The 24,802-nt window shown below is 52.9% G+C and overlaps 1 protein-coding gene across 7 annotated transcripts in view; it reads left to right on the top strand.

The window, feature by feature from the left end:
- Positions 1 to 23,932, top strand: part of PTPRS (protein tyrosine phosphatase receptor type S) — a 122,938-nt gene extending 99,006 nt beyond the window's left edge. For 4 of the 7 annotated variants that reach the window (XM_065699942.1, XM_065699939.1, XM_065699940.1 and 1 more), the window contains 16 exons: positions 892 to 1,049; positions 2,062 to 2,073; positions 3,842 to 3,954; positions 6,190 to 6,237; positions 10,278 to 10,375; positions 12,961 to 13,084; positions 15,749 to 15,924; positions 16,484 to 16,603; positions 16,698 to 16,852; positions 18,198 to 18,483; positions 18,908 to 19,086; positions 19,790 to 19,916; positions 19,996 to 20,121; positions 21,117 to 21,271; positions 21,944 to 22,079; positions 22,533 to 23,932. In XM_065699942.1, the coding sequence (XP_065556014.1) occupies positions 892 to 1,049; positions 2,062 to 2,073; positions 3,842 to 3,954; positions 6,190 to 6,237; positions 10,278 to 10,375; positions 12,961 to 13,084; positions 15,749 to 15,924; positions 16,484 to 16,603; positions 16,698 to 16,852; positions 18,198 to 18,483; positions 18,908 to 19,086; positions 19,790 to 19,916; positions 19,996 to 20,121; positions 21,117 to 21,271; positions 21,944 to 22,079; positions 22,533 to 22,601 (2,082 nt within the window). In that variant the 3' untranslated portion in view covers positions 22,602 to 23,932. The remainder of the gene's footprint in view (positions 1 to 891; positions 1,050 to 2,061; positions 2,074 to 3,841; positions 3,955 to 6,189; positions 6,238 to 10,277; positions 10,376 to 12,960; positions 13,085 to 15,748; positions 15,925 to 16,483; positions 16,604 to 16,697; positions 16,853 to 18,197; positions 18,484 to 18,907; positions 19,087 to 19,789; positions 19,917 to 19,995; positions 20,122 to 21,116; positions 21,272 to 21,943; positions 22,080 to 22,532) is intronic. The other 3 variants (XM_065699944.1, XM_065699943.1, XM_065699945.1) reach the window with 2 other exon arrangements.
- Positions 23,933 to 24,802: the final 870 nt, after the last annotated feature.

The following is a 24,802-nucleotide window of genomic DNA, read 5'->3' as shown; positions in this document are numbered from 1 at the left end:
CTGAATGGGATTCTCAATCGGATTACTGCAGCTTGTGGTAATTTCTGCTTTAGAGCAAGGTCCTGCATCTCCCAACAGCCTGGATGCACTGCAGCTCCCAAGTGTGCAGCACTGCTTCAGTCTTGCTGAGAGCTGATAGAGTTCAAGGACACAGAGCCCAAATCCCCTGTTCTTGTCCTGTCCCACACCTCTGTGCATTTTGGTTTCTGTAGGTTCTGTGTCTCTGCATCCTTCCTGGGGTGCGGAGATGGTAGCACTCATGAAGAACAAGCAGGCAATGCTCAGTAGCTAGGAGTAAGATGGGTTTGAATGTGCTTCATTCTCCTCTCGCTGCAGAGGAGACATAGTGTATTTTATTAATCTATATTTAATTGTAAGGGTTAGGCTTTTCCAGCCACCAGACCAGACTGTTTCTAAGCATTAATTCTTGGTTTAATCCCTTCCCTCTTTCACTGTAATCTGACTGTCAAAATCCATATGGTTCCATGAAAGCTTGGAAGAAGGGTTTGTGTATTTGTGGCATGGAGGGGGTTCAGGGATGTGGTGGAACACAGTCAGAGTCAACTGGTTTTCTACAAGCACTTTCCTGGCTAGAAGACCAGGTAAGCCATAGGCACAAGGCAGTCTACAACATCAAATGAATGTGATCTTCCAGTAGTGTGTCTAGCCAGGACCACTGGAGGAGGAAGATACCTGTCATATGGATGCTCACAGGCAAGAGTCTTTTCTATAGGATGAAGAGTAGCATTTCTCTGTTGTTATTTGGTTTCTGCTGCAGAGAGCTCACATCCTCTCTAGTACTTCCTCTTGTGGAATACTGTATGCTTGCCCACTGTTTTCAGTCCCCATGCCATCTCTGAACTGGGTTCCACAATCTTTCCTGTCTTCCAGACTTTTGCTGCTAGTCCGTTCTCTGACCCCATCCAGCTGGACAATCCTGATCCACAGCCCATCATTGATGGAGAGGAAGGGCTGATCTGGGTCATCGGGCCCGTCCTGGCCGTCGTGTTCATCATCTGCATTGTCATTGCCATCCTGCTCTACAAAAAGTAAGAGATGCTTCTTGTCCGCATCTGTGACCATTCTGAATGTCCCCAGCTCTGACCCTTAAAGGGAATTCCCTCCTTGGTCCTGTAGTCAGCTGAGGGCAAATCCTTCCACCAGCAAGGAGAGAGGAGCCCTAAGGCACAGATGTTGTAATGGAAGGGTCTGACTGGGGCAGGAGAGATTAGCAGTAGGTTGCAGGGACTTGCTGCTTTAGAGTCTACCCAGTGGCACTCTCAGTAGAGTTGTGCTTGTCTTACAGTCTGCTGTGGCATATGTGCAATGAGTTTGTCAGGTCTCATGCCTGTCTCCTTCCGAAGACCTGCTCTCAGCCACAGCCTCAGGCTCCCCTGTCTGTGTTCTCTGTGTGTATGCACAGTGGGGGTGATGCAGAGAAAGCACCTTTGTGCTGTGGAGCTGCAGAGACCTCCCTTGTTCTCCAGCTGGTTTTCAGCTGGAGCTGGGAGATAAGAGCAGGGCTGTAACGTGAGTCTGCAGGAGAGGAGGGAGCAACCCCTAGAAACCTCTCCCTTGCCTTGGCTTTCTGAGCAGCTCATGGTGTGTGGACAAGAATGGGGGACTCTTGAGCACACACAGGCCACACTGTACAATGAAAGAGAACTGGAGAGGAAGCAGATGCTGAGCAGAATAGGTCCAAGGGGCAGGATGGAAGCTGTGGCCAGTGTCAAGGTGTTCTTGTCTGGTACATCTCATACCAAGGCTGGGAGGAGCTCATTTAACCCTGCTCCATCTTCCATCTGTACAGGTGTGTTTGATTATACACGTGCCTGTGTCACATCCCAGCACCTGAGCCCATGCACCCAAGTACTCTGGGGTCAGGGCCACACATGGTCCTTGTTGGTGCTCGTTAGCACTGATCTGCATTAGGTGATCTTTGCTGGTCCCAGGTGTGCTACCAGGGTTAGGGCTGAGCAACTGCTTCCCCTTTCTTCTGCAAGTCCTTTCTAACCTGAACATTTGTCTTGTCTTCTCTCCACTTACTGCTTTCCTGGACAGCAAACCAGACAGGTAAGAGCATCAGATTTGCCCTTTACTGAGGTTCTTTCTTGATGTGTGTTAGGTAGTGTTTTACTGTCCATGGTGGTGGGGCTTTGTTGCTACAGTTCTTACCACTAGATCTGTTCTAACAGAAAGCCTGTGTCAGACTAGCATGGGGCCATGTTTGAATCAGGGCAGAAAAAGCAAAGGCCAGCTCTCTCCTGCTTGTCCATTCCTAGACTTAATGACCCTTTCTCAAGCTGAGCAGCAGTGACAGTAAATGGCTCATAAAACGTTGGGTTAATGGAGCAGAGAAACACCCATTTGTGTTGCAGTCAGAGGTGAAAGTGGGTTTTCTCCATGTCTGACTGCTCCATCCAGGCTGTTCCTGAGCCACTGGCATACTGGAGGCAGAATCTCCCCAGCTGAGCAGTCCTCACCCCCTTGCAGAAGCTGTTGTTGCCCCATTAGCCAGGGATGTCTGACAGAGTGCGTTTATGCCTGTAAAAATGAGACTTACTTCAAGCCATTTCCAAGGCTGGGAGAGCTTTCACTGGAAGTAGCTGATGGGTTTAACCAATGGGCTGTTAACAGCAGTTCCAGAACTGTGGCAAAAATGAACTGCTGCCAAGCTGTAAAGTGGGGTCATTCCAAAATGCTGCCCCGTGCAGTGCTGGCAGAGCTCGTGTCCCTTCCTCTGGCTATTAATGACATTAAGAAACAGCTAAAAACGTACTCAGTAACCTCCTCTCTGCTTATGTAGTTGCCCTTATTGCTGCAGGCTTATTACTGGAGGCTTCAGTGCAACCCAGGCAGGAGAGGTGAGGAGCTCTAGAGCCATCTTGCTAAAGAAGGGCTAGGGCAGTGTTTGCAAGCCTCAGGGTATGGGTACGTGTTCTCTGCCCCCTGAAGAAGTTCTGCTCCCAGCACTGTTCTCTTGCTAGAGGTTGTCACAGCTCCAGACCTGCACTGGACTTTGCTTCCAAATGTTTCTCAAGGAGAGGAAGCCACATCAGCAAAGACCTTTCATTGCCTCCGCTAACCTTTGCCATTTTGAGGCGAATACAGTAGGAAGCACTTGGATGTGCAGCTCAGTTGGCAGGTTGGGGCAGGCTTCAGCTTCTGGCAAGGAGGTGAGACAGATCTCAGCAGGCCCAGCTGTGAGGGGCGAGGATGTGCCCGCACTGGTTTTTGAACCCAGATTTTTAGGGCTCTGCAGATCAAAACAGGTTGGGAACCACTGCTCTGACTTCTCTGTATGCAGCCAGGCACCGAGAGCGCCTAAACAAGCCAGCAGAGCAACAGCAGGATTTGATGGCCAAGGTCACAGGCAGAAGGTTGTGTACTTTTCCAAATGATTGCTTTGGCTCAGATTCTTCCAGGCTGGAATGGCTTGGCCGGTGCTGGAAGGTTCCTGCTTGCTGAGCTCTGCAGAGTTCAGGGGAGGCTTCTCTGTGCAGGGAGGGAGTTCACACACCTCAGCTGCTCCTTCCTCTGCTGCTGCTGCTGTGGGGAGGCACTTCCAGACTTGCCCAAAAGCGGCTGGGGTGACGTGAACCCATCCAGTGCCGCACTGAAACCCCTCCAAGCCTCCTCCCTTTTCTGGGACATTTTAGGTGACTTAGATCCTTGGCTGCATCTGACCCTGATTTTGGTGGGAGCTGTGCTCAGGTCTCAAGGTGGCCTGAGGAGCTGAAAAGACAAAAGGGACTAAAAGGCCCCCAAGTTGCTTTGTCTTTTGTTTGGGGTTTTTTTGAGGGGTTTTTTTCAGTTCTTTTGTTATCATTGTTTTCTAAAGCAAACGGAAGGATTCAGAGCCACGGACAAAATGCCTCCTGAACAACGCGGAGATCACCCCGCACCACCCAAAGGACCCTGTGGAAATGAGGCGCATCAACTTCCAGACTCCAGGTAACCAGCTGCTAACCAGCCTTTCTCACTTGGGAAGGCAGCAGTGGAGCAACTGCCCTTTCCTTAGCCCCTTCCTGCCTGCGGGAAGGCTGCTGCAGTGCTGCCTTTGACACCCAGGATGCAGCCAAGGAACCTTGTGCCTTGTCTATGCTAAGCAAGCCTGCTGAACAAAAGCTTTGCTGGGGAGCCTCAAGGACCTTGCACAGCCTCCACTCAGCGCTGGCAAGGCAGGAAGAAGGGCTTTCCCACGTCCTAAATTGGTGCATTCTGAGCTAAGTGCGCAGCTGCAGGAGCCGTGGCCATGCCGAGCTTTGCCAGACCATCCGTGCTGCCGCTCTGCTCCATGCCCCACACCCTGGGGTGATGGAGATCAAGCGTGGCATGTTCCCCAGCACCCAGGGCTTCAGCCACATTTGGAACTGGTGCTGTCTGCATACGTGCCAAACCACTGCCGGGAGGAGCCAGGCCTGCCCCAGGGGTTCAGCGGGCTGCTTGAGGCAGCGTCTCCTCTCTTCGTGCAGACCCCATCCCTGCAAACAGCCGCTGAGCAGGCGTGTAACTGCACTTCACTCCTGGGCAGAGTAGCTCGAAGCACCCTCCTTTTGTACACGTGTGTCCCACGCACATGCATGTCTAAGCTGCCTGCATGGCACCTCTGCAAGCCACCACTGACGCGGCCCGGCGCAGGCATGTCCTCACGCAGACAGACGCTTGGCAGTGCTGAGCAGTGCCTGCACTCTGGTACCCACCTCTGCCTCCGAGTTCCTGGTGCTTGAGGATTTGAAAGGGAATTTATTGTGCTCGGGGGGGGCTGGCTGTTGTTTTCAGTTTGTTTGTATTTTTTTTGCCGTGTTGTGCTTGTTAGTAATGTTTCTGCAGCTCCTGTTTCCCCTTCCCATCTCAGTCCTGTCCTTAGCGTTGTCTGAGTCTTCTTAGGGTAGGGTTGGTAGGTCAGTAGGTACCCAGAGGGAAGCGCAAAGGCAGCACTGAGCTGAGGGTTTCATATCAAAAAGAGTTAGGAACAACCCATTGGTATCAGCCCAAGCTTAGGAATGGTTGAGTCTCAGTGGAGGGATAGGATAATGTGCAATCCACCACACAGGGACTGACCACAGAGCGGTTCAGTAGCAGGTCCCTGAATCAGCTCTTAGTGGTGCTCTTGCAGGAGAGTCTGAAGGTGTTGGAGACCTTTTGAGTGTTCCCAGCTGCAGCTCAGCACCAGTTTGGGTTTCTCTGGGCTCAGTGTTATATACTGGGTGCAAACAGGAGCTCCCTTGGGGAGTGTTCTTGGAGCTTGAGGTGGTGGTCTCAAGAGTCTCACACCAAGCTGAGCTCCCCCAGGTAAAATCTACATTGAGATCAAAATAAAGATAACAGGTTGTGGCCATCCAGCTTAGCCTGGGTGCCAAGAAGCAGCTGGAAGTGCTGTTCCTTGTGTTTCCCTTGCCTGGGTATTTCTCCTTGTCCCCACAGGGTAACAGAGTCAGCTGAGGGCACTTCCAAGTGATGGATAGATGAGCGAGTCTGTCTTCATTGACCCTGCTGGTTTGGTCATGCTGTACCTCTGGTCTGAGAGGCTTGTAAAAGGTAGCTCAGACATGCAAACCTGCGACTAATGCTCTGCTGGGCGAAGGTCTGCACATCTCTAAAGGGCTTTGTCCAGTCTAGCTTTAGAAAGATGTCCCCTTTCCTTTATGAGTTTATCTAGACAAAGTTTTATCCAGCTCATTGACCCTGCTCTAGAGCTTGCAAAACAGAGAGAGGTTTTAAAGGGTTTGGGAGAGTTTGTCAACTGCCTCCCACAGAATTTTGCAAAGAGTTGGGTGAAGATGGAAATGGAAAATCAGAGCTTGGAGTGCGTTGGTGGTGATGGAGAGATTGTGGTGCAGCTCGTAGGGAAGTGCTGTCTGAACTGAAGGAGTTTGAATTCTATACATAGTGGTTTAGAAGAGGACCTGTAGGCTCTTTACCACCCATAGGACCCAGCAGCAGAGCCTCTATAGTGTCCCCAGCAGCCAAACAGAGAGGGGAGGTGGGCATGGGAGTGTGCGTGAGCATCTCTGCAGCTCGGAGAGGGGAAAGCCCAGCACATGGTGGTATCGTGTCCTAGCCTGAGCAGCACAAAAATAACTTTTCTTTTCCTCTTCAGATTTACGTTGGTTTTTTTGTTTTATTAGCATGAAATTTTTAAACAAGTGTATATTTTATTTATTTATTTTTTACTGTTTTCTGCAGATTCTGGTCTGAGCAGCCCTCTCAGTGACCCTGAGTTTGACTTTGAAAGTTAGTTCCTGTGTGTTTTTGTTCCTGTTGGTTTCATTTCCCCCCCCATTATTAGTTTTTTCTCTTCTGTCGCTTTCCTTTTCCAGTTCTGTTTTGTTCCTGTTATTATTAATACTTCTTTCTTGCCAAATTCTCTGTATTCCTGCAGTGTTTGCCCATCTCATACCCGTTTCTGTGCCATCTGTTTGTCTGAACTGCGCTTCCAGTTTTACAGTATCAAACAACAGGCCTTTTGCAAGACAAGGGTAGCAGCAACACAATAGAGCCCCAGGCAGCAGCGTGGGACACTGCCCATCCTTCTGTGTCTCTCTTGCTCTTTCAGGAGAAAGACCTCGGGTTTGAGGCTTCCTTTTCCCCCATTGTCAAAGATGTTTCGTTTCTGGAGCTTGGCTAAATGTCCCTCATGGGCAGGAAGTGATCTTTGTGTCCCAGTGTGTGAGCGCTGTGTGTGTGCCTGTGCTTTTGTGTCCGTTGCTTCTTAAAGCAGGGAAAGAGAAAAGTCAGAGCTGCAGCTGAGGAGCCCCTGTCTTTTTGTGGAAAGAGCCACACAGGCACCTTTTCATGTCCGACAAGGAAAGAGCCATTTCCCATCTGTGGCAGGTGTCTGTTCCTTGGCATCGGGTTATTCCAGGAGCACAAAGACCAGAGGCCTGTCCATGGTCCTCCTCACACCCTGGTTTCATGCAGGATGCCATCCAGGCACAGATTTTGCAGGGATAGATGGGCTCTGGCCCATGGAACAGATGTTAGGGTGACGTTGCTGGCAAGTTGGCTGCTGCACAGAGAATCAAGTCTTTTGTGATAAGATTAGAGAGACTCAAGTGATTGAAATGTTAGATGAGACTGCCTCTGAAAGACTTCATCCCATTAGAAAACAAGATCCCAGCTTTGCTGGGTGGGTTTGATTTTATTGTTTTAATGCTGGACAGGGGGGTAGATGTGAGCTGACAAATGTGAAGTCGCAGCTGCTGCTTGTGCTCAGAGATGGGAAGGCTGGGATGTTTCTCTGAATCGTTTAATCCAAGTATTGATCTCTTTGGGATTGACTGCTCCTGTCAATACTGTCCCAGTCCACCTGCCACCTCCCCTTAACCCTCGCGTTAGAACAGAGGGGGTCTGTGTGGCTTTTCCAGCCGCACTGATCCTTGGCTGACCCTCAGCCCACGGCGATGGTCCCTCTGCCCCCCATGCTGCTGGGAGGGCTCCCTGGGTGGCAGCCCTGCAGGTAGCCAGGAGGCCACTGAGCAGAGGAACCTGCGAGCCGGTTCCCTTCATCTCTACAAAGAGTTATTGAATTAAAGCGGACAGAAGAGAAGCTCCTGCAGCTGCCGCAGCGGTGCCACTGGTGTCCCCGGGAAGTACCGCTCCTGGCTCATTTCGTATCGGACTCCTCCTGGATCTTAATGGGAGCCCCCATGCACTTGCCATTTTGACCAGGAAAGTGTTCCTCCCTGCCCAGGTTTCCGGTCTTCCTTTATTGGAACGAGCCCCAGAAATCGATCCCACAAGGGGATTTCTGTCTTTAGCAGCAGCAAAACAAGACAAGTGCCCATGTGCTCACGGCCAGGGGCTGGAGGTGGGGATGTCCCCCAGCAAGGAGCCAGCGCTGGCTGGCAGGAGCTGGTCGCATCGATGAGTTTTCCTGGAGCTTTTATGAAGGAAACCTGTGAAACGCCTTCAGGGGGAACGTGACTCCCATTCCAGATGGGCACAGGGGGCCTTTGCCGTACAGAGGGAAGGCCATACTGCTGCATGGCTTCTGAGCCAGAGAGGATCTGGGATTATTTTTCTTGCTGGGGCTCTCTGTGGGTGTTTTTCCTTCCACCCCGTGCATTCCCCACGTGGGGTTTCATGTAGCTGCTGTGTTCTGAAGCAAATAGCCTCTAGCTTTGTGCTGCTGGGCCGAGCACTGCCCGGCTGCCTCCAGCCCAGGGGGAAAGAAGTCAGGGAGAGAGATGCACAGAGATCTGGAGGCAGCTTTAGTTGGGCTGCCAGAAGTTCGGAGTCGTGTTTGGCTTTGATGCTGCAGCTCAAGGTGTGTTTCCTGCCCTCTTCAGCCCTTACTGAAGCCCTTTCAGAGGCAGAGGGACAGACACGGAGCAAAGCGCTTGTGATGTTCGCTTGGTTTGGGCTCTCAGCCACGGTGGCCTTCCCCTCCCACGTGGGCAGAGAGGGGACCAGTTCTTCCAACACCCCCAGGGGCTGTGGTACTGGGCTGGATGGCAGCCACCTTCCAGTCCAGGGTGAGAAGCAGAGGAGAAATCCTTGTCCAGGTGCAGTGGGCAGCAAGACACACTAGGAGCTTTTCCTCCATGAGCAGGGGGCACTTCCTGCCCTGATCCTCAGCAGATGTGAATGGAGCCAGAGCAGGCTCTGGAATACTTTGGGGTTGTTTTTGTGAGGGTTTCTTTGTCTGTGCCCACCCTGTCCCTTCTATTCTGAGCCAGATTCCTCACACCACAAGATGCCTGGTTTGAGTGGTGGCTACGCTAAAGGTCCAGTTAGCTTAGGAGAGCCCTGTTTGAGTGGTGGCTCAAATGCCCACTCTGTGCAGACTCATCCTGTCCCCAGGCCTGGGGGAGGCAGCATCTCTCCAGAAGTCACTGTAAAACTGCGGATGTCATGCTTGCTTTGCCATCTCTGTGCTGAGTTTTCAGAGTATCTGACCATGCTGCTGCCACCGCCGCTGCTTTGTCACACACCAACACCCACGGGGCTCGAAATTCTCCCTGGCTTCCATCCCTTCTCCACTCCCGTCCTCACTGGGGGCATTGCCCAGGGCTTCTCAGCATGCTGCTGCCCTTGCCTGTCCGCTGTCACTCGCAGCGGGATCGGCTGGCAGACAGCATGGGAAGCCTTTGGAAAAACATGATCCAATGCAGATGAGCGAAGCACGGAGCGCTTTTCCACCTCGTTTTCCAGCGTAGCTATTTGAGAGGGGAGGATGGGAAGGATCCCTGCTCTTCCCAGAGCTCCAGCTGCCCCTCTTGGAGCAGGATGTGCAAATCGCACTTCAGACTGAAAACGGAGGCGCTGCTCAGCCCCATTCATGGCTGAGGTGTGCGTTCAGCCGGATGCAGCGTGACCCTCCAGTGTGTCTTGGAGAAGAACAAGTGTGTTCCCTGGCAGTGCTGAGTGCATCAGTACCGGCACAGTGGAGTGCTGGTGAGGACTGCAAGGGTGAACCAGGGTCAGGAGGCATCAGTCTCCGCAGCAAATTGCTTCCCATCACTTAGTCTGAGAAGGAGCAAGAGGATCTTTTCCCTCCCCATCCATCACAAAAGGTAATGACATCCCCAGCAGAGGCTGTGGCAGGGCTGGCACAGCCTGTCCTGCAGATGGAAGAGGGTGAGGACAGAGCAGCACTGGCCATCTGCAGGCTGTGCTGTAGGAGGAACGTCATCCACCAGCCGTGAGCAGGAAGAGGAGCCAGTACTTCCCATTTCCATACCTGGTTGCGCTCTTGGAGCGGTGAAGCTCAGACCACCACGTCCATGAACTCACCAAGAAGCTTACAGAGCCAGTGGCTGTGCAAAGGACAGTTCCTGAAAAGCCTCCCTTGCTTCCCCCCATCTGCATTCCCTTCCCCTGCCCCACATCACCATGGTTGGCTGGATCCCTGCCCCTTCCCTTCTTTTGTGTTGGAGTTGGTTTCTGATCATTGCGGGTGCTGGAACATTTGCTGCGTAGGTTCCTCTGGCAGCGTTTGCTCATTTGAAGTCCACTATTGGAATCGCTCACACGCATCTGCTCTTTGGATTTTCCTTTTTGGTTTGCTCTGATTTACACATTGAAAACGGGGCCATCACGAGAACACGCTCATTTTATTGGTTTTATTATTTCCTTGATTTTGATTTGTTACTTCCAAGGACACAATTTCGAGCCCTGAATTCTTCTCTTCTAACCTCCCTACTTTCATTGCAGATCTTACATTGTAATTTATTTTCCTTTCTTGTTTCTTCTTTCTTATAACATGTGCAATGGTGATGAATTTTAGGTATTATTAAATGAGATTCTTTTCCTGCTGTCTTGTCTTTTAGGCATGCTCAGCCACCCACCAATCCCCGTTTCCGAGCTGGCTGAACACACAGAGCATCTCAAAGCTAATGATAACCTGAAACTGTCCCAAGAGTATGAGGTATGAGCAAGTGTGAGTGCTGTGCATGGCTTTGCAGAGCTAGGAATCGGGGAATTCAGCAAGGCCCTCATCCACGTCAACAGAAGGGTTTAGCTGACATAAAGAAGCTATTTGTGTATTGAAGATGAAGTCCTTGCTGAGGGCTTTGCTAGGTTCAGTTCCAGATCAGAAAGAGGCTTGGTCTATGAGCCAGAGAGCAAGAATCTTGGGCAGGGTCTGAGCTCCCTTCAGGGAAAGGGATGCATTCCTGGAAGGTGGCAGCCGGACAGATGAGATAGGGAGTTGTCCTTGGGGGTGCCTGTGTCTTAATGCGGAGCATGGAGAGGACCAAGCCCAGGAATGTGATAGCCGGTTTCAGATAGCTGAAGTTACTCGAGAGGAGCAGCGAGTCCTCCACAGCTGACACGATCAGCAGCCACGGAGATAAAGCTGGGAAAACAGGATGATGTGTACCTCCCATGTCTTGGCTGGGGGCTTTGCGCTCTTTTTGTCTCCTTCCTGCTCGTGTTTAGTTGCTCAGTTTTGCTCCCGCAGCGACCAGCATTCCCAATTGCTATCCCAGACTGTAAAATTCCAACCTTGCCAGGGCTAAGGGGTCGGGCCAGTCCCAAGGCAGCCTGAGCGGGGAAGGTGATGAGCGTCATAGCCCCCTCATTACCTCTGTCAGTGCTTAGCACGGCATCCTTGTTAGCAGACAGGGAAGGGCTGTGTGCTGGCACAAACCTGCTCCTGCCCACTCCTGGTACTGCGGCTGCATCAGCACCGGTTAAATCCCAGTGGTGCTGCTGGGGCCACTGGTACGTGGGCTGCTTTCGCTATAGATTGGCCATATGACTGAATGTTCTTTGTTGTTGTTCAAAGACACCAAATGCCCTGATGTTTTCAGACTCGTAACTGGTCTAGACTGCCCGGTGCTGTGTGCAGGCAGAGAGCAAGGGGATATTTCCTGAACAAAGGACTGGTTCTGGGATGGTTTCTCCCTGGTCTGACTTGCAAACATCATCATGCGTGAAGCAGCTCCATCCTCACAGCTCTGCACCCACTGGGAGGGGGTTTGCTCTGCTGGGGTCTCCCACCCCGCAGTGGGGTGCAGGGGGGAGCAGCAGCCTCTTAATATGCTCTATCCAGATTTCAAAGGCTGATTTGCATAATGCAATATCCCAAGTGCCCTGGCTTCATTCCAGCACAACCTCCTCTGCTGGGAGAGCCAGAGCTAAACAAACATCACTAATGAAGTGAGCACGAGGCATGATGAGAGGGATGGAGAGCAAACAGGCACGTTACAATAGTATAAATACACGTCAGTTAGAGATGCTCCACAGCAAGAGGAGGACATTTTGTGAGGTGGTTTTGTGCCATCACTGCAGCTGAGCTGTGCCTGGGGAGCTCTGGGGAGCACGGGCAGTGGGTGCATGGCGAGGGATCAGAGGGATGAATCCAGGTCGGTGTGTGCAGGACCCTGTCCCAGCATCCAGCAGCGGCGGGGAGAGGGAGAGCGAACAGTGGGAAAGGCAGCTCTGCACGTTCCTGCCAAGCTTCCAATTGAGGCAAACCCCAAGGGCTCTGCAAAATGATGAAGGAATTAAGCCCTTGTTTTATTTAATTTGCTGGCTGAGGATTTAGAGGTAAATGTAATTAACCTAATTTCCATATCTGGGACAGATGGACTTTAGAGGGGGGAAAAACCCAACGCAACCGCCCAAACCTGGCATAAATCACCCGGACAGGAGAGAGGATTTTTCTCTCCAGTGCATTTTACCATTTATTCCTTCATCCCCTCTAGGAAAAATCCATGTTGATTCCTTTGCTTAAGGCCAGGGTCCTTACCCCTCCTCTGTCCAGGCAAACACGCTCCTCACATGCACCCTGCCAGGCTCCGTGGTGCTTCCTCCCTCCTTCGGACCTGGGAGACCTTCAGCACCGAGTTGTGGCCCCAAGTGATGCTCTCTCTGCTGTCTCTGCTCTGTACAGAGCAGCCAAGTCCCTTCCTGCTGCCCATGACAGCAAGTTTTTTTCCCTGATGTTTCATATCCCATTAGCACATGTGGTTATAAACCTTGTCCTAGCCTAATCATCTTCTTCCTAGGTATTAGTACTCACTGAGACACTGGTATATTTATGCCCTCTTAATGGTTGTTCAGTTTAACCATGCACAGATTGAGGCTCTTCATCATTTCATAAATATATCCTGATGTGCTTGTGCCTGTTCTCTCCCCTTTGCTGGCCGTTTATCAGCAGGGCTGTAACTAATCCAGTGCAGAAGTAGGCTCCGAGGCCTCTGTATTGCAGCCTGGAATTACACTGATGCTTTTGCCACCAGGTCGCACCATGCCAGAGGGGGAATTGTGTCAGGTACCGCTCTGGGTGCACCTGGGACCAAGGGAGATAGGACATAAGCACCATGTGCCACCAGGCTGGGGCTTTTCCACACTAAAGATTAGCTCTCAAGGGAAGCAAACGGTGAACGCTGCGTTCCTGAGCTCCATCTTCAGAGCCAGGATCTGTCCCATGTGGAATGAGGCATTGAGAGCTTGATCTGCTGCTTTTCCCCTCTCTGACTCTCATTTCTCTCCCAATTCCTGCAGTCCATTGACCCTGGCCAGCAGTTCACCTGGGAGCACTCCAACCTCGAAGTGAACAAGCCCAAAAACCGATACGCCAACGTGATTGCCTACGACCACTCGCGCGTCATCCTGCTGCCCATCGAAGGTACTGAGCACCTCCGCTCCTGCGTGGTAGCACCTGAAGTTGCTGCAGGGAAACGTATGGCAAATGCTCTTCTCCCTTCCCTGCTATCCTCTCTTTATGTTCTCTCTACATCTCCCCCGGAGTTTGGCAAGGAGGAGGTACCTCTGTAAAGCAGGCGTTGGTTAAATCCTGGTGGCTGCACATTCCCTGTAGTCCCTCATTCCAAGAGCTGGTTTAGCAAGAAACTCTCTTCCCTTTACTTGTTGATCCTGGCTCGATGCGTATCTGACTAACAGGAAGCATTCAGAGGGAGCAGGACCAGGTCAGTGGGTGGCAGTGAACGTGGAGCGTACCTGCAGAGGGGATGAGTGAGAAGTAAGCCCAGGGCTAACAGTACAATGCGGGCATCAGCAGCACAGCAGAGGCTGCTGAGCTGTCGTGATGGGAAGGTTGCTTGCTGTGCAGCTCCTGGCCCCTGCAAGGCTCAGCAGAGAAGGGGTCCCTGGTAGCCTCGTAGGGTCAGAAATTGTTTCTTGAGCTTCTTACGTGAGGGATGGTGCAGCAGGAAATTTACATTGGATTTCACAACTCGTGGCTCTTGACAGAGCTGCTCTGGTGCACGCTGGGATAAGAGGGGCCTTTTGGTGATGGAGATGATGCAGTTGAACAGGGCACGTGCTTTGGTTGCTGCCGCTGAGATAATACTTTAGTTCCATCGTCTCGGGTTGTGTGTGGCTGTGCTGGGCAGATAAAGCATTTAAGACCGGTCTTGCATCGCCAAGAGCTGATCATGGGTGTAGAGAGGATATGGGATGTCCTCATAACCCCCTGCTGAATGGAAAGGTTAACGCAGAAGCCTTCGTGACAAGGGAATTGCTGGAATAATCTCCCTGTGCCGAGGTAATGCCGAGGGACGTGGAGAAGTGGCAGAGCTGTTCTGAGGTAACAACAGATCGTGGTGATCTGCCAAGAAGCTGCACAAATCTGGTTTGGTCCTGTCTGCCATTAGAGGGTTTGAAACCTTTCAGACTGTGAAGATGACTCTGCTCTGGCTTGGTTTGCTTCTGAGATTAATATTGTATGAGGCAAGCAATGGCTCTGAAAAGTTGCCTTGTCATCCAAGGGAAAAGAACAGAGCACAAGTGTAGAAGTGAAGGGCTCTTTGGGCTGGCCTTGGCTCTCAGGAAGGGGTTGCATGCAGGCAGCAAGCCCATCTCTGCCCTGGTGGCATCGTGAGGGACCGATGGTGCAAGTATGACTGGCCAGGGCTTCATTTTCAAGGATCTGAGAGGTTCTGACATGTCTTGGCTGGCGTGTTCCTTCCTACCAGGCTGTGGTTTATGCTGAGGGCTGGAAGACGAAAGGAGCTGGAGGAATGAGTTGTTGCTTTCTCTTTATTTTAAAGCTGGATTTGTCAAGGCTGCAGATTGCCGCCGTCTGCTTGGTCAGGAAGAAGCAGTGGCTTTAATTCTGGGCCTTCTCTGTAGCCGGGCCCGTCACACAGCGACACATTGCAGGGGCTCGTGGCCACCATTTGAAATCACAGAGTGGACCCGAGGGGGCTGGAGAGGAGATTGATTCCGGAAGCTCAGCCTCGATCACGTTCCTGCTGCCGCTGCGCAGGCGCCTTCCCCCTGGGGTCTCAGCTCGGGCAGGAATGGGGGCAGGGAACCCTCCAGAAATCTAATCAAAAGCCATTTCTACCACAGCTGAAATCACCAAGCACCCGTGAGGGCTGGCAGGCAGCTCGGCGTGGGTCGCACCTCGCCAGCAGACGCAGCCATGGCTGTTCCTGCCGCAGGATGGGGACCAGCAGCCCAATTTCATGGTGGTACCGCTCCCCTCCTGCTGGCTCCCCTGGAGGCAGGAGTGAAGCGCTTGGTGCGGAGTTAATCACGGGGTAGCAGGACCCTGCCCCTCGCCAGCAGCTCCTCGCTGCCAGCCTCGTGGCTCTCTGAAGCTCAACCTGAGCATCGGCGCTCGCCAGGGTCTGCTCTCACTTCAGAGCACTTCGCTGCTGCCATGGCCCAGTCGCCCTCCCCGCTCTGGCAGCACCTCCTGCCACTCGCATCGAAGCCCTCAAGCGAGGACATGGGCAAAGCAGCTGTAACTCAATAGCCTGGAACTCGTGAATAGGAAAAAGCCCACTCCTGAAAACGACAGCGGACAGCTCAGAGCAAGTCAGAGGCTGTCATTTCAAAGCCTTTCCTGGCTGAATCAGGCCTGGTTTTATTCCTTGCTTTGCCCAGCTGTAGCTCACCACCTGGAATTAGACTATGGACAGCGCAGTGCGTCAGCCAGCTCCATTTGCTGCCATTTGCTGGGTGTTCTGGGACAAGGACTTAGTTTTGTCCTTTTGGGACCAGAGGAGCAAGAGCCCTGGACCAGGACTTGTTAGCACACCAGTGAGAGGACCGTGATTTCAAGGCTTGAGATTCTGTCTCTTTAATGCCTTCTGCAAGCAGTTATTTCTCTCCCTGCAATGCAGACCCTCGAGGCAGGAGCTTGAGCTAGGAGAAGCTTGCAAAAAGCCTGTTACTCCCAGCTGTGATTCTAACCCATCGAGCCACGATGTCTCCAGTACTTTTGCAGGGGAATTCTCTGTACCAGCATCTCCTCATGCTTCCAACCATATAGAAAGTCCCATGCAATTCACTCACTTGCTTTTGCTCTGATCTGATGCAGGAATTGTGGGCAGTGATTACATTAATGCCAACTACATTGATGGCTATCGGAAGCAGAATGCCTACATTGCCACGCAGGGGCCTCTGCCAGAGACCTTTGGAGACTTTTGGAGGATGGTGTGGGAGCAGCGTTCAGCCACTATTGTTATGATGACTAAGCTGGAGGAGAAATCACGGGTAAGATGCAGGAGAGGGATGACTGGTTAGTCATAATCCTGGGGGATTGGAGGGTAGGGCTGGGGAACAGCAGATCCCTTTGATCTGCAGCCCACATGGATGTCAGTGGGGGATTGCTGCTGCTTTGCCAGCACCCTAAAAGTCCCGTGATTCATTGCTTTGGAAAAAAACCCAAAGCATTCACCCTGGAAAGCTGCAGCCTCCTTTGCAATTCCAAGAGGAGAGGACACTCAATCCCACTGCATGCTTTGTAGGTCTGTCTCAGAGTTAATCATGTGGCAAGTTTCGCATTCAGTTCTCTTGTTTAACAAGCCCCAGTACATTCACTCTGGTCTTCAGGATCATTCCAGTCTATTGTCTACATGATTGATGTGGTGCATCAAAGGCTGTGCTTAGTCAGGAGGAGCTTTTCGTGCTGGGTTTGTCCCTGTTGTGATGCTCTGGACAGACAGTTCTTGTCCTTCCCTCCCCTTTGCAACCTGGGCAACACAAGACCGTTCTGGAATGGGCTTCCCCTGCAGGGTTTGTTCAGCTCTCAGCAGTGCCTCTTGTCTTCCAGATAAAGTGTGACCAGTACTGGCCAGGCCGAGGTACAGACACCTATGGGATGATTCAAGTGACGTTACTCGATACCATTGAATTGGCCACATTCTGCGTTCGAACGTTCTCCCTTCATAAGGTGAGCTTTATCCTGGGGTCACCCTGGAGCTGGGCTCCCTACAGGCAGGGCATGACCTGTGTTGGCACCTCCTGGTGCTCTTCTGTCTGTGCAGAACGGCTCCAGTGAGAAGCGGGAGGTTCGGCAGTTCCAGTTCACAGCGTGGCCTGACCACGGTGTTCCCGAGTACCCAACCCCGTTCCTGGCCTTCCTGAGACGGGTGAAAACCTGCAACCCCCCCGACGCCGGTCCCATCGTGGTGCACTGCAGGTACCGATTTCCTTCACGTCACTCTTGCGTGGGGCCGTCTGCAAGGGAGGCAGCTTGGAAGGGTGTGGATTTGCACCTAGAGATGGGTGCAGCCTCCTGGCGAGTGCCCAACCAGAGCTCTCCTGTCCCAGGCACCATCGGAGGAGGCTCCTTGGGGTTTTCACTGAGTGCAGAAGTCCCGGAGCTGCTGAGTGAGGGGCTCAGTTTGCACCAAGCACTGGGCTCGTGTTCGCAGTGGGAAGCAGCCCGTGCTGTGCTGGTGTCTGGTTTGTGTAGGGGTTGTTTCTTGTCACACTGAGAAAGGAGGAGGATGGATGTGACCTAGGAAGCTGCTTGGTGTTGCTGCAGCGGCTGTTTGGGAGGCAGAGCTGCTGTCAAGGAGAGAGCTGACAGTGATTCAAAGAGGGGGTTTTGAGTGCTGCAGCCGCTCTGAGAATGACAGAGTGGAAGAAGCTGCTTTGGGCAGGTATTTTCCCTAATTCAGGTTCCAACCCAAGAGGAATGCCTGCAGCCTCAGTACATCCCCGTGTTCCTCAGGCGGGTGTGGAGGAACCTGCAGCTTACTCTGCACTGGGGGAAGACATTGGAGTTCTGTACAGGCTGCTGGGGGAGCTAATCCTGCCTCTAAACAGGCTTTGTAAGTGGGCACCTGTCCCTAACCCTGCAGATGGCAATCGCCATGTACCTCGGAGGCTGAACAAGGAGCTGTCGGCTCACACCGCGCGGAGCCCCGCGCCCACATCAGCTGCTGAATCCTTGCCACAGCTCCAGTCACCCGCCTGGGTCAGGTGCTGGTCTCATTAACCCAGACCAGGGGGGCTCCAGGAAAAAAGGGGCTGCACTGCAATGGTAAAAGGAAACCCTTTATTAACAGCAGCAAGTGCCTGGCCCCGCAGAGCCAGGTTTGGTGTTACCCCACGCACAGGCACGCTGAGGACAAGAGGTGACACTTTACCCCTTACGACATCAGCAGTGTCTCAGCTGCTGAAAGGTCTGGGTGATTAAAGGTGCTTTTTAAGCCCTTGGATCAGGCCAGCCTTTAGTTCAGCCCAGAGCCCACTACCTGGGGCTGTCCTAAGTGGGTGTCTGGTGCAAGAGCTGTGTCCTGAGGCTGTCACAGAGCAAGAGGCAGGAGAAAAGGGGCAGAGCAGTGGGGAGGGGCAACGGGCACAGCACCAGGGGCAGCTTCGCACCTTCCATCAGCAGCTGTGGTTCCTTCCCAGGCACTTGAGTGTCTCTTGTTCACCTCTTGGCCCTGCGCATCTGTTTGTACCCTGTGTTTTCTGCAGCTTGTGGCACTCGTGGAAGGGGAAACCCTTCTTCATCTTCTGCCTTTCCTTTCCAGCGCGGGCGTTGGACGGACCGGCTGCTTCATCGTGATCGATGCCATGCTGGAGAGGATAAAGCATGAGAAGACAGTGGACATTTACGGGCACGTCACCCTCATGAGGTCACAGCGCAACTACATGGTACAGACAGAAGACCAGTACAGCTTTATACACGATGCCTTGCTTGAGGCTGTTGCTTGTGGCAACACAGAGGTCCCAGCCAGGAATCTCTACACCTACATCCAGAAGCTGGCACAGATCGAAGCCAGAGAGCACGTGACAGGCATGGAGCTGGAGTTCAAGGTAATGGTAGATGCTTGGATGGGGACAGCAGGCCCTGCGCAAGGCTCCATGTTCCTCAGGAGCGTTGTTCTGCTGGCATCCACAGCACACAGGCAGCGGTTTTAAGGCAGATGGGAACTTTCTGAGGCCGTGTTAGAGAAGTAATTCCTTTCCTGACTGATGCTGCTGCTGTTCGCAGGGCGCTGCTCTGGTCATTGCCCAGTGAGGTTGAATTTGCTCCCTCCTTAGATGAGGGGGGTTTAACTTGTCCTCTGGGAAGTTCTGCTCAGGGCAAGGGCTCGGGCTCTGTCCCCACTCACTTCAATAAACAGGAGGCCCCAGCAGGCAGGACAGCGCGGTGGGACAGGGGGGCACAAGTGGGCTCAGTAGGGCTCAAGCCGAAACCCAGCAGGTGAGCAACGGTTGTGCTCTGCTCTGCCCGCAGCGCCTCGCCAACTCCAAAGCTCACACCTCCAGGTTCATCAGCGCCAACCTCCCCTGCAACAAGTTCAAGAACCGCCTGGTGAACATCATGCCCTACGAGACCACCCGCGTCTGCCTCCAGCCCATCCGAGGAGTGGAGGGCTCCGACTACATCAATGCCAGCTTCATCGATGGCTACAGGTAACCAGCACCTTACTGCCCACCACGCTCTGGGAGGTCTCTGGGTATGAGTCCAAGGATGCAGAGGCAGGAAGGGCTGGACCAGGTTTGAACGGGGGGAGTCGGTTGTTCTGCTCCATACACACAGTGGTACAATGCTAGAGGTGAATTCCCTCTTCCTGACGGCCAACAACCCCCACACCGACTCAAATAGAACCTTCTGATCAGCTTTATTCCCTGTGATCTTAGAATTACTTATTCCCTAAAAGAAACCAAAGCCTTCTCCAGCTGCAGGTCCTAAACATAGCGTGCGAGTGCGGGGTGCATTGTGCCAGTGGGAGGTTTCTAAAAACAGATGAGCCTTTTTATTACTTGTGTATGACTTCTGCCAGCTTCCCACAGGCAGTCCATGCCCCGAGCTGCAGCCTTCCCCTGGTGTGCTCAGAGCTCAGGCACCTAAAGCTGAGCCGTAACTGAGGCAGCACCGCAACCCCGCGTGCACGTTTCTGCACCTTCTCCCATCCAGGACATCCTGCTGGGAAATGCAGTCAGGGTTTGACTGTTAGCACCAGAGCCACCTCCTGCCCCTGCACTGGTCCTGTTCTTCCCTAGCAGTCCCGTCTGATTCCCTGCTCTCCAGCCTTTGCATGCGTTTCCCAAAGCTGCTCCCCAAGCAGCTCTCCCCACGCCACTGACCCAGCGCGGGGTTTGGGCTCTCCTGCAGGCAGCAGAAGGCTTACATTGCCACCCAAGGGCCCCTGGCAGAGACCACGGAGGATTTCTGGCGGATGCTGTGGGAGAACAACTCCACCATCGTGGTGATGCTGACGAAGCTGCGGGAGATGGGGCGGGTGAGTGCGTGCTGAGGAGGAGCATGGGGGGGAGGCTGCAGCACCAGGGCTAACGGAGCCCTTCCTTTGCCCTTGGCAGGAGAAGTGCCATCAGTACTGGCCAGCGGAGCGCTCTGCCCGGTACCAGTACTTCGTGGTGGATCCCATGGCTGAGTACAACATGCCCCAGTACATCCTGCGGGAGTTCAAGGTCACTGATGCCAGGGTAAGTGGGGCAGGATGTGCTTGTGAGGGTTGGGGCTGGGCTGGAGTGGTGCAAACCCATGCAATAGGGGAGGTGGGTACAGAAACCAAGGGAGTTTGGTGTGGTTTAGCTCCCATAGGAAAGACTGAGGTGTAAACACTTCCTCTGTGACACAGAGTCTGGGATTAGCATCAGTGGAGGAGAGGATTAGCATCACATTAGTTGCAGTGAGGAGCGGAGCACACAAACACAGCCTATACTTGAATATACTTGACTCTTCTCACGGATGGAAAGTAGTTTTGTAACCTGTGCTCACTAATCACAGTAGTGAGTCACTCGAGTAGCGCTGTACCCAGCTTCTGGCTTTACCTGCAGCTTATTTGAGATGAAAGCAGAAAACAGCATCTCTGCAAACAGCCAGTACAAACCCCAGGAGCCTCTGCACCCTACGGCAGATGGATGGCACGCAGGGGAGGCACTGTTACTCGTAGTCAAAGGGCCACATTCACTCGAATCATTGTAGATTCAGTGTCAGATTTCTCATCCAAAGGAACATCTCAGAAGTGTGTTTAGCAAATGGAACCCTCCCTCTCAAAGCAGGCTCCTGCTTCGGAGGTTGCCAGTTATAGAACCTGCTCCTCGGAGCTGCAAGGTTGAGGAGGAGGATGCCTCATCGGTCCCGGCAGGACAAGATTTATCCTCCTGTCAGCTGCAGTTCTGACACCGGGGCAGCTCTCGCGCAGGATTGATGGAGAGGCCACGGCCTCACCTTGAATGGTCCTTTTGCTGCAGCCTCCATCTGTGCAGGTTTGCAGTGGGCAGAGCTCCCTGCCGGGAGCACAGCTCAGGCCTGACAGCCGCAACACGAACAACTCCATCACTGATAACACACGCACCCCTCCACCTGCTTGTAACAAACTGGGCTTGGTTTTTGTGCCCCTCGGTGACCCAGCAACACCGGGGGGGGTTCTTTGCCTTGTGTGCCCGGGGTGTTTCAGTGTTGCTGTTCCCCCCAGGATGGGCAGTCCCGAACCGTGCGGCAGTTCCAGTTCACGGACTGGCCGGAGCAGGGCGTGCCCAAATCAGGAGAAGGCTTCATTGATTTCATCGGCCAGGTCCATAAGACCAAGGAGCAGTTTGGCCAGGATGGCCCCATCTCTGTCCATTGCAGGTAGGCTTGTGCCAGTGGCAACATCCCATTGAGCTCTGCATGGGAAGGAGCAGAGAGAATTCAAATCCCGGAGTTCTCGCCCTCCTTTCCCAGCCCATCTTTGCAGGCCGATTTCTGGGGGTGTCTGGAGGCGGGGGGGGGGGGGTGCCAAACACTTGCTTCTGCCACCCAACCTCACGTCCCTTCAGGCCTTTAGCCCTTTGCACCTAAGGGAGAGGTATGAAATGCTGATGCTCTGAAGGAGCTGGGACCCACACTGTTAATCAGTAGCTGACCTGCAGAATTAGAAGTGTTTTGTACCAGTCTTAACCTAGTTCTGCATCTCTGACACTACTGGGGGGTATTTGCTGATAGCAAGAACTGTATCTCCCATCCCCTGGGCAGGAGAATGGAGGCATTCTGCACAGTCTGTAATTGAAGAGGCCTGATGTTACATGTTGGGAATGATTTCCACGCTGGTGCTGGTCACCACTACCCAGAGCTTTAGATTCTTTCTTTTATTCCACCTTCTCCACCATGTCTTTGGGTCACCCACTCTGGCAGTTCCACTCTTTCCTACCTCCGGTTCTCACATGGGCATAAGACCCAGCTCAGCCATGGCGTAGCCTCAGCATTAGAGCACCATTTGCACACTGTAACGTTCAGCTCCCGTTTTGCCTCCCGTTCCTGCAGCGCTGGCGTGGGCAGGACCGGAGTGTTCATCACGCTGAGCATCGTCCTGGAGAGGATGCGTTACGAGGGTGTTGTAGATATTTTCCAGACAGTCAAGATGCTGCGAACACAACGACCTGCAATGGTGCAAACAGAGGTAAGGGGAGTGGGGCACCCATCCTGTCACAGCGAGAGGGGCTGCAGCCAAGCCCTGGGCTGCCCTGGCTGGGTTGGAGCCTGTGTTTTACCTTCCTAACCAAGCCAACCCAAGCAGAAACCGCACCCGAAGCTTGCTCAGCCCAGGCTGCTCCGAGTTCACCTCAGCTATGGTCTCTTAAAGCCTCCATCCCAGCCACCAGCCTCGAGTCTTCCCTCATCCCCACCCCAGTGCCTCCAAACCAGCCCCCATTCAGAAGGGTTCCTGGGGGGATGATGGGTGTCGGAGATGCACGAACAATAAAGGGAAGGGGTTTCCTTCCCCCGTAGTTTGCAGCTCTTTGGGATTAAAGGAGCCTGTGCCTGGTTCCTGCCCAGGCAGCCTGGAAAGCCGGGGCAGGGCGCCCGAGGAGCTGTTGCAGACCTCTGAAGCTGGTTCTCTTTCTGTCCATAGGATGAATACCAGTTCTGTTACCAGGCAGCTCTGGAGTATCTGGGAAGTTTTGATCACTATGCAACATAAAAAGCCATCCGTTGTGCAGACTTTACCAACCACTTAAGTCCTGGAAGGCCTCTTTTGACCCAGGAGGAGTGCTTGAACTTACAAAACTGAATCAGAAGAAGTACCTTTTCATCTGGACAATGCATTGGGGAGCAGGGGGAAGGACTGAAAGGAACACCCCTTCAGGAACTCCATGTTGTAACCTGGACCGTGAAGAGGCAGCTCGGGAGATTGCTGAAGGACTGCTTTAAGTGGTGACCTGCTCTTGTTACCTCAAGTGGTGTTCGCTGTGGAGGACGTACGGACATCAGGAGACAGATCCGAAAGCTCAAACCCACCTTGGCGACGTTACCGCTGGAGAAGGGAAGGAACCGACTTTGGTTACATCATTAGAGTTCAGTTCATTTACTAACATAGTTGGCAGGCTTTAAAGGAAGTCACTTGCAGAACTGAAGGGGTTCTGAAAAAGATAAGGAACTAAATCTCAACACTTAGGGTCAGGAGTTCTTCTAGCTGGAGTCTTAATAACCTCGCTATCAGCACTGGGATGGTTCTGGGCTTACAGGCACCTTGCGGACAGCCCCTGCCGCGCGCGAGGTTTTCTGGCTCTCCTTTGGAATACTCGGAACATTCCTCATTTCTTCTAATTCCAAAACTTATTTTTTAGGATATTTAAAATCCCACAGGGAGAGAGGCACGGACCCAGCCCTGCCTGGGCTCGGGGCCCCCTCCCTCCCTGCTTCCCTCCCACCCCAGTGCCAGCGGCAGAGGTGGCAGCTCCCGGTCCGCTCCCCCTTTTCAGCACCTCCAGCTGCCCCTAAGGCATTAATCGGCGCAGAGCTGGGCCCCCCCTGCCCCTTCCATCGCCCACTCACCCAGCCCCAGCGCTGCCCCCCCCAGCCCGTTCCTGCTGGGAGCATCCCACTGGAAGGAGCCCAAGAAAATCACTTCCAGCAGGCACCAGCTCCTGGTGCAGAGACCCTCAGGGCTGCCCCGGTGCCGTCCCACCCCGAGCCCATTGGCACAGCTGCGCCCATGCCCTGGCTATAGGAATAGGTGGGGAAGCCCAAGTGTGCTGGTTCCAAGGCAGATCCTGCGAGTGGCTTTCTTTAAAGCATCGATGTAACTGTACCAAGTGACATTACCTTTTTTTTTTTTTTTTAAATAGTGTATTTTTTCCTTTTTTTTCTTTTTTTAAGAAAAAAAGACAAAGAATATCAGTCAATGAATTTAAAAAGAAAAATTTGCTTATTTGTTCATATTCTGTTCAAAGACAGTCTATTTTTTCACTGTAGAAATGTTACGTGTAATGGCTGTGATATATAAAAATGCAGTGCAAATTGCTACTTCTACATATTGCTTTTCTACCATTTAAAAGGTTGAACTTGCTCACGTAAGAACAAAAACGTCCTTGCTGGATTTCCTGATTTTTGGGTTCTTTTGGTTTTCAGACATATCCCATGGCTCTGGAGGGGGCGGCAGCGCCGACCCCGCTCCCCTTCACCTCTGACTCTTACCAGGGCCGGGGGTGAACTGGGGGATTAAAACCACACCAGTGTCTTACCGAGGCCGAAGGCTGAGGGCGAGTCCAGCACAGGCAGGGTTTGACCGCGGCTGTTGTGCTGTAGGCACCAGCCCCCGTCTGGCTGCTGGGCTGGGGGTAAGATGCTCTTGTGCGTGTCCGTGCTGAGGAGGGGGCCTGCGGGGGTGCACGAGGCCAGCGCTGCCCTGGGCACTGCTTTGTGACTTGTCCTTTTTTACTCTTCTCGAAGGGGTTAATCATGGCCATCAAGTGCTACCCAGAACCCCCCCACCCGCCTCGGTCCTGTCTTCACCTGAGAACAAACCCAGAATCGAATGAAAGGCTTCTTCGAGATTTTACTTCTTATTTGTGTGAAAGTTGCCCAAATTTCTAAGTCTGTTGCAGCAAAATCTGACTGGACAAGCTGGGGGGAGGGGGGAGGTTTTTTTCCTTTGTATGAGAGCAAAGTGCTGTTGCTTTCACACTGTTCTTTCAAACTGAAACAGTAAAGTGGTTTTCACACCACTGTGTATGTAGATATATTGACTTTGTATTAAAGGAAGATTGTCTGAAAGGCCTGAGTGCAAACCTCTTTGTTGGCAGGAGCGGGCACCCACTGATGCAGCTGCTCCGTGGGATGCAGCCACTGCAGGAAGCTCATTGCTGGTGCCCAGGGCCCGGGCGCAGGCTGCTCTCCCTC

This window comes from Lathamus discolor, chromosome 21 (genome assembly GCF_037157495.1).
Source record: "Lathamus discolor isolate bLatDis1 chromosome 21, bLatDis1.hap1, whole genome shotgun sequence".
Lineage (NCBI taxonomy): Eukaryota > Metazoa > Chordata > Aves > Psittaciformes > Psittacidae > Lathamus > Lathamus discolor.
The sequence above is the reverse complement of the archived record's forward strand: the minus strand, read 5'-3'. Positions and strand labels throughout refer to the sequence as shown.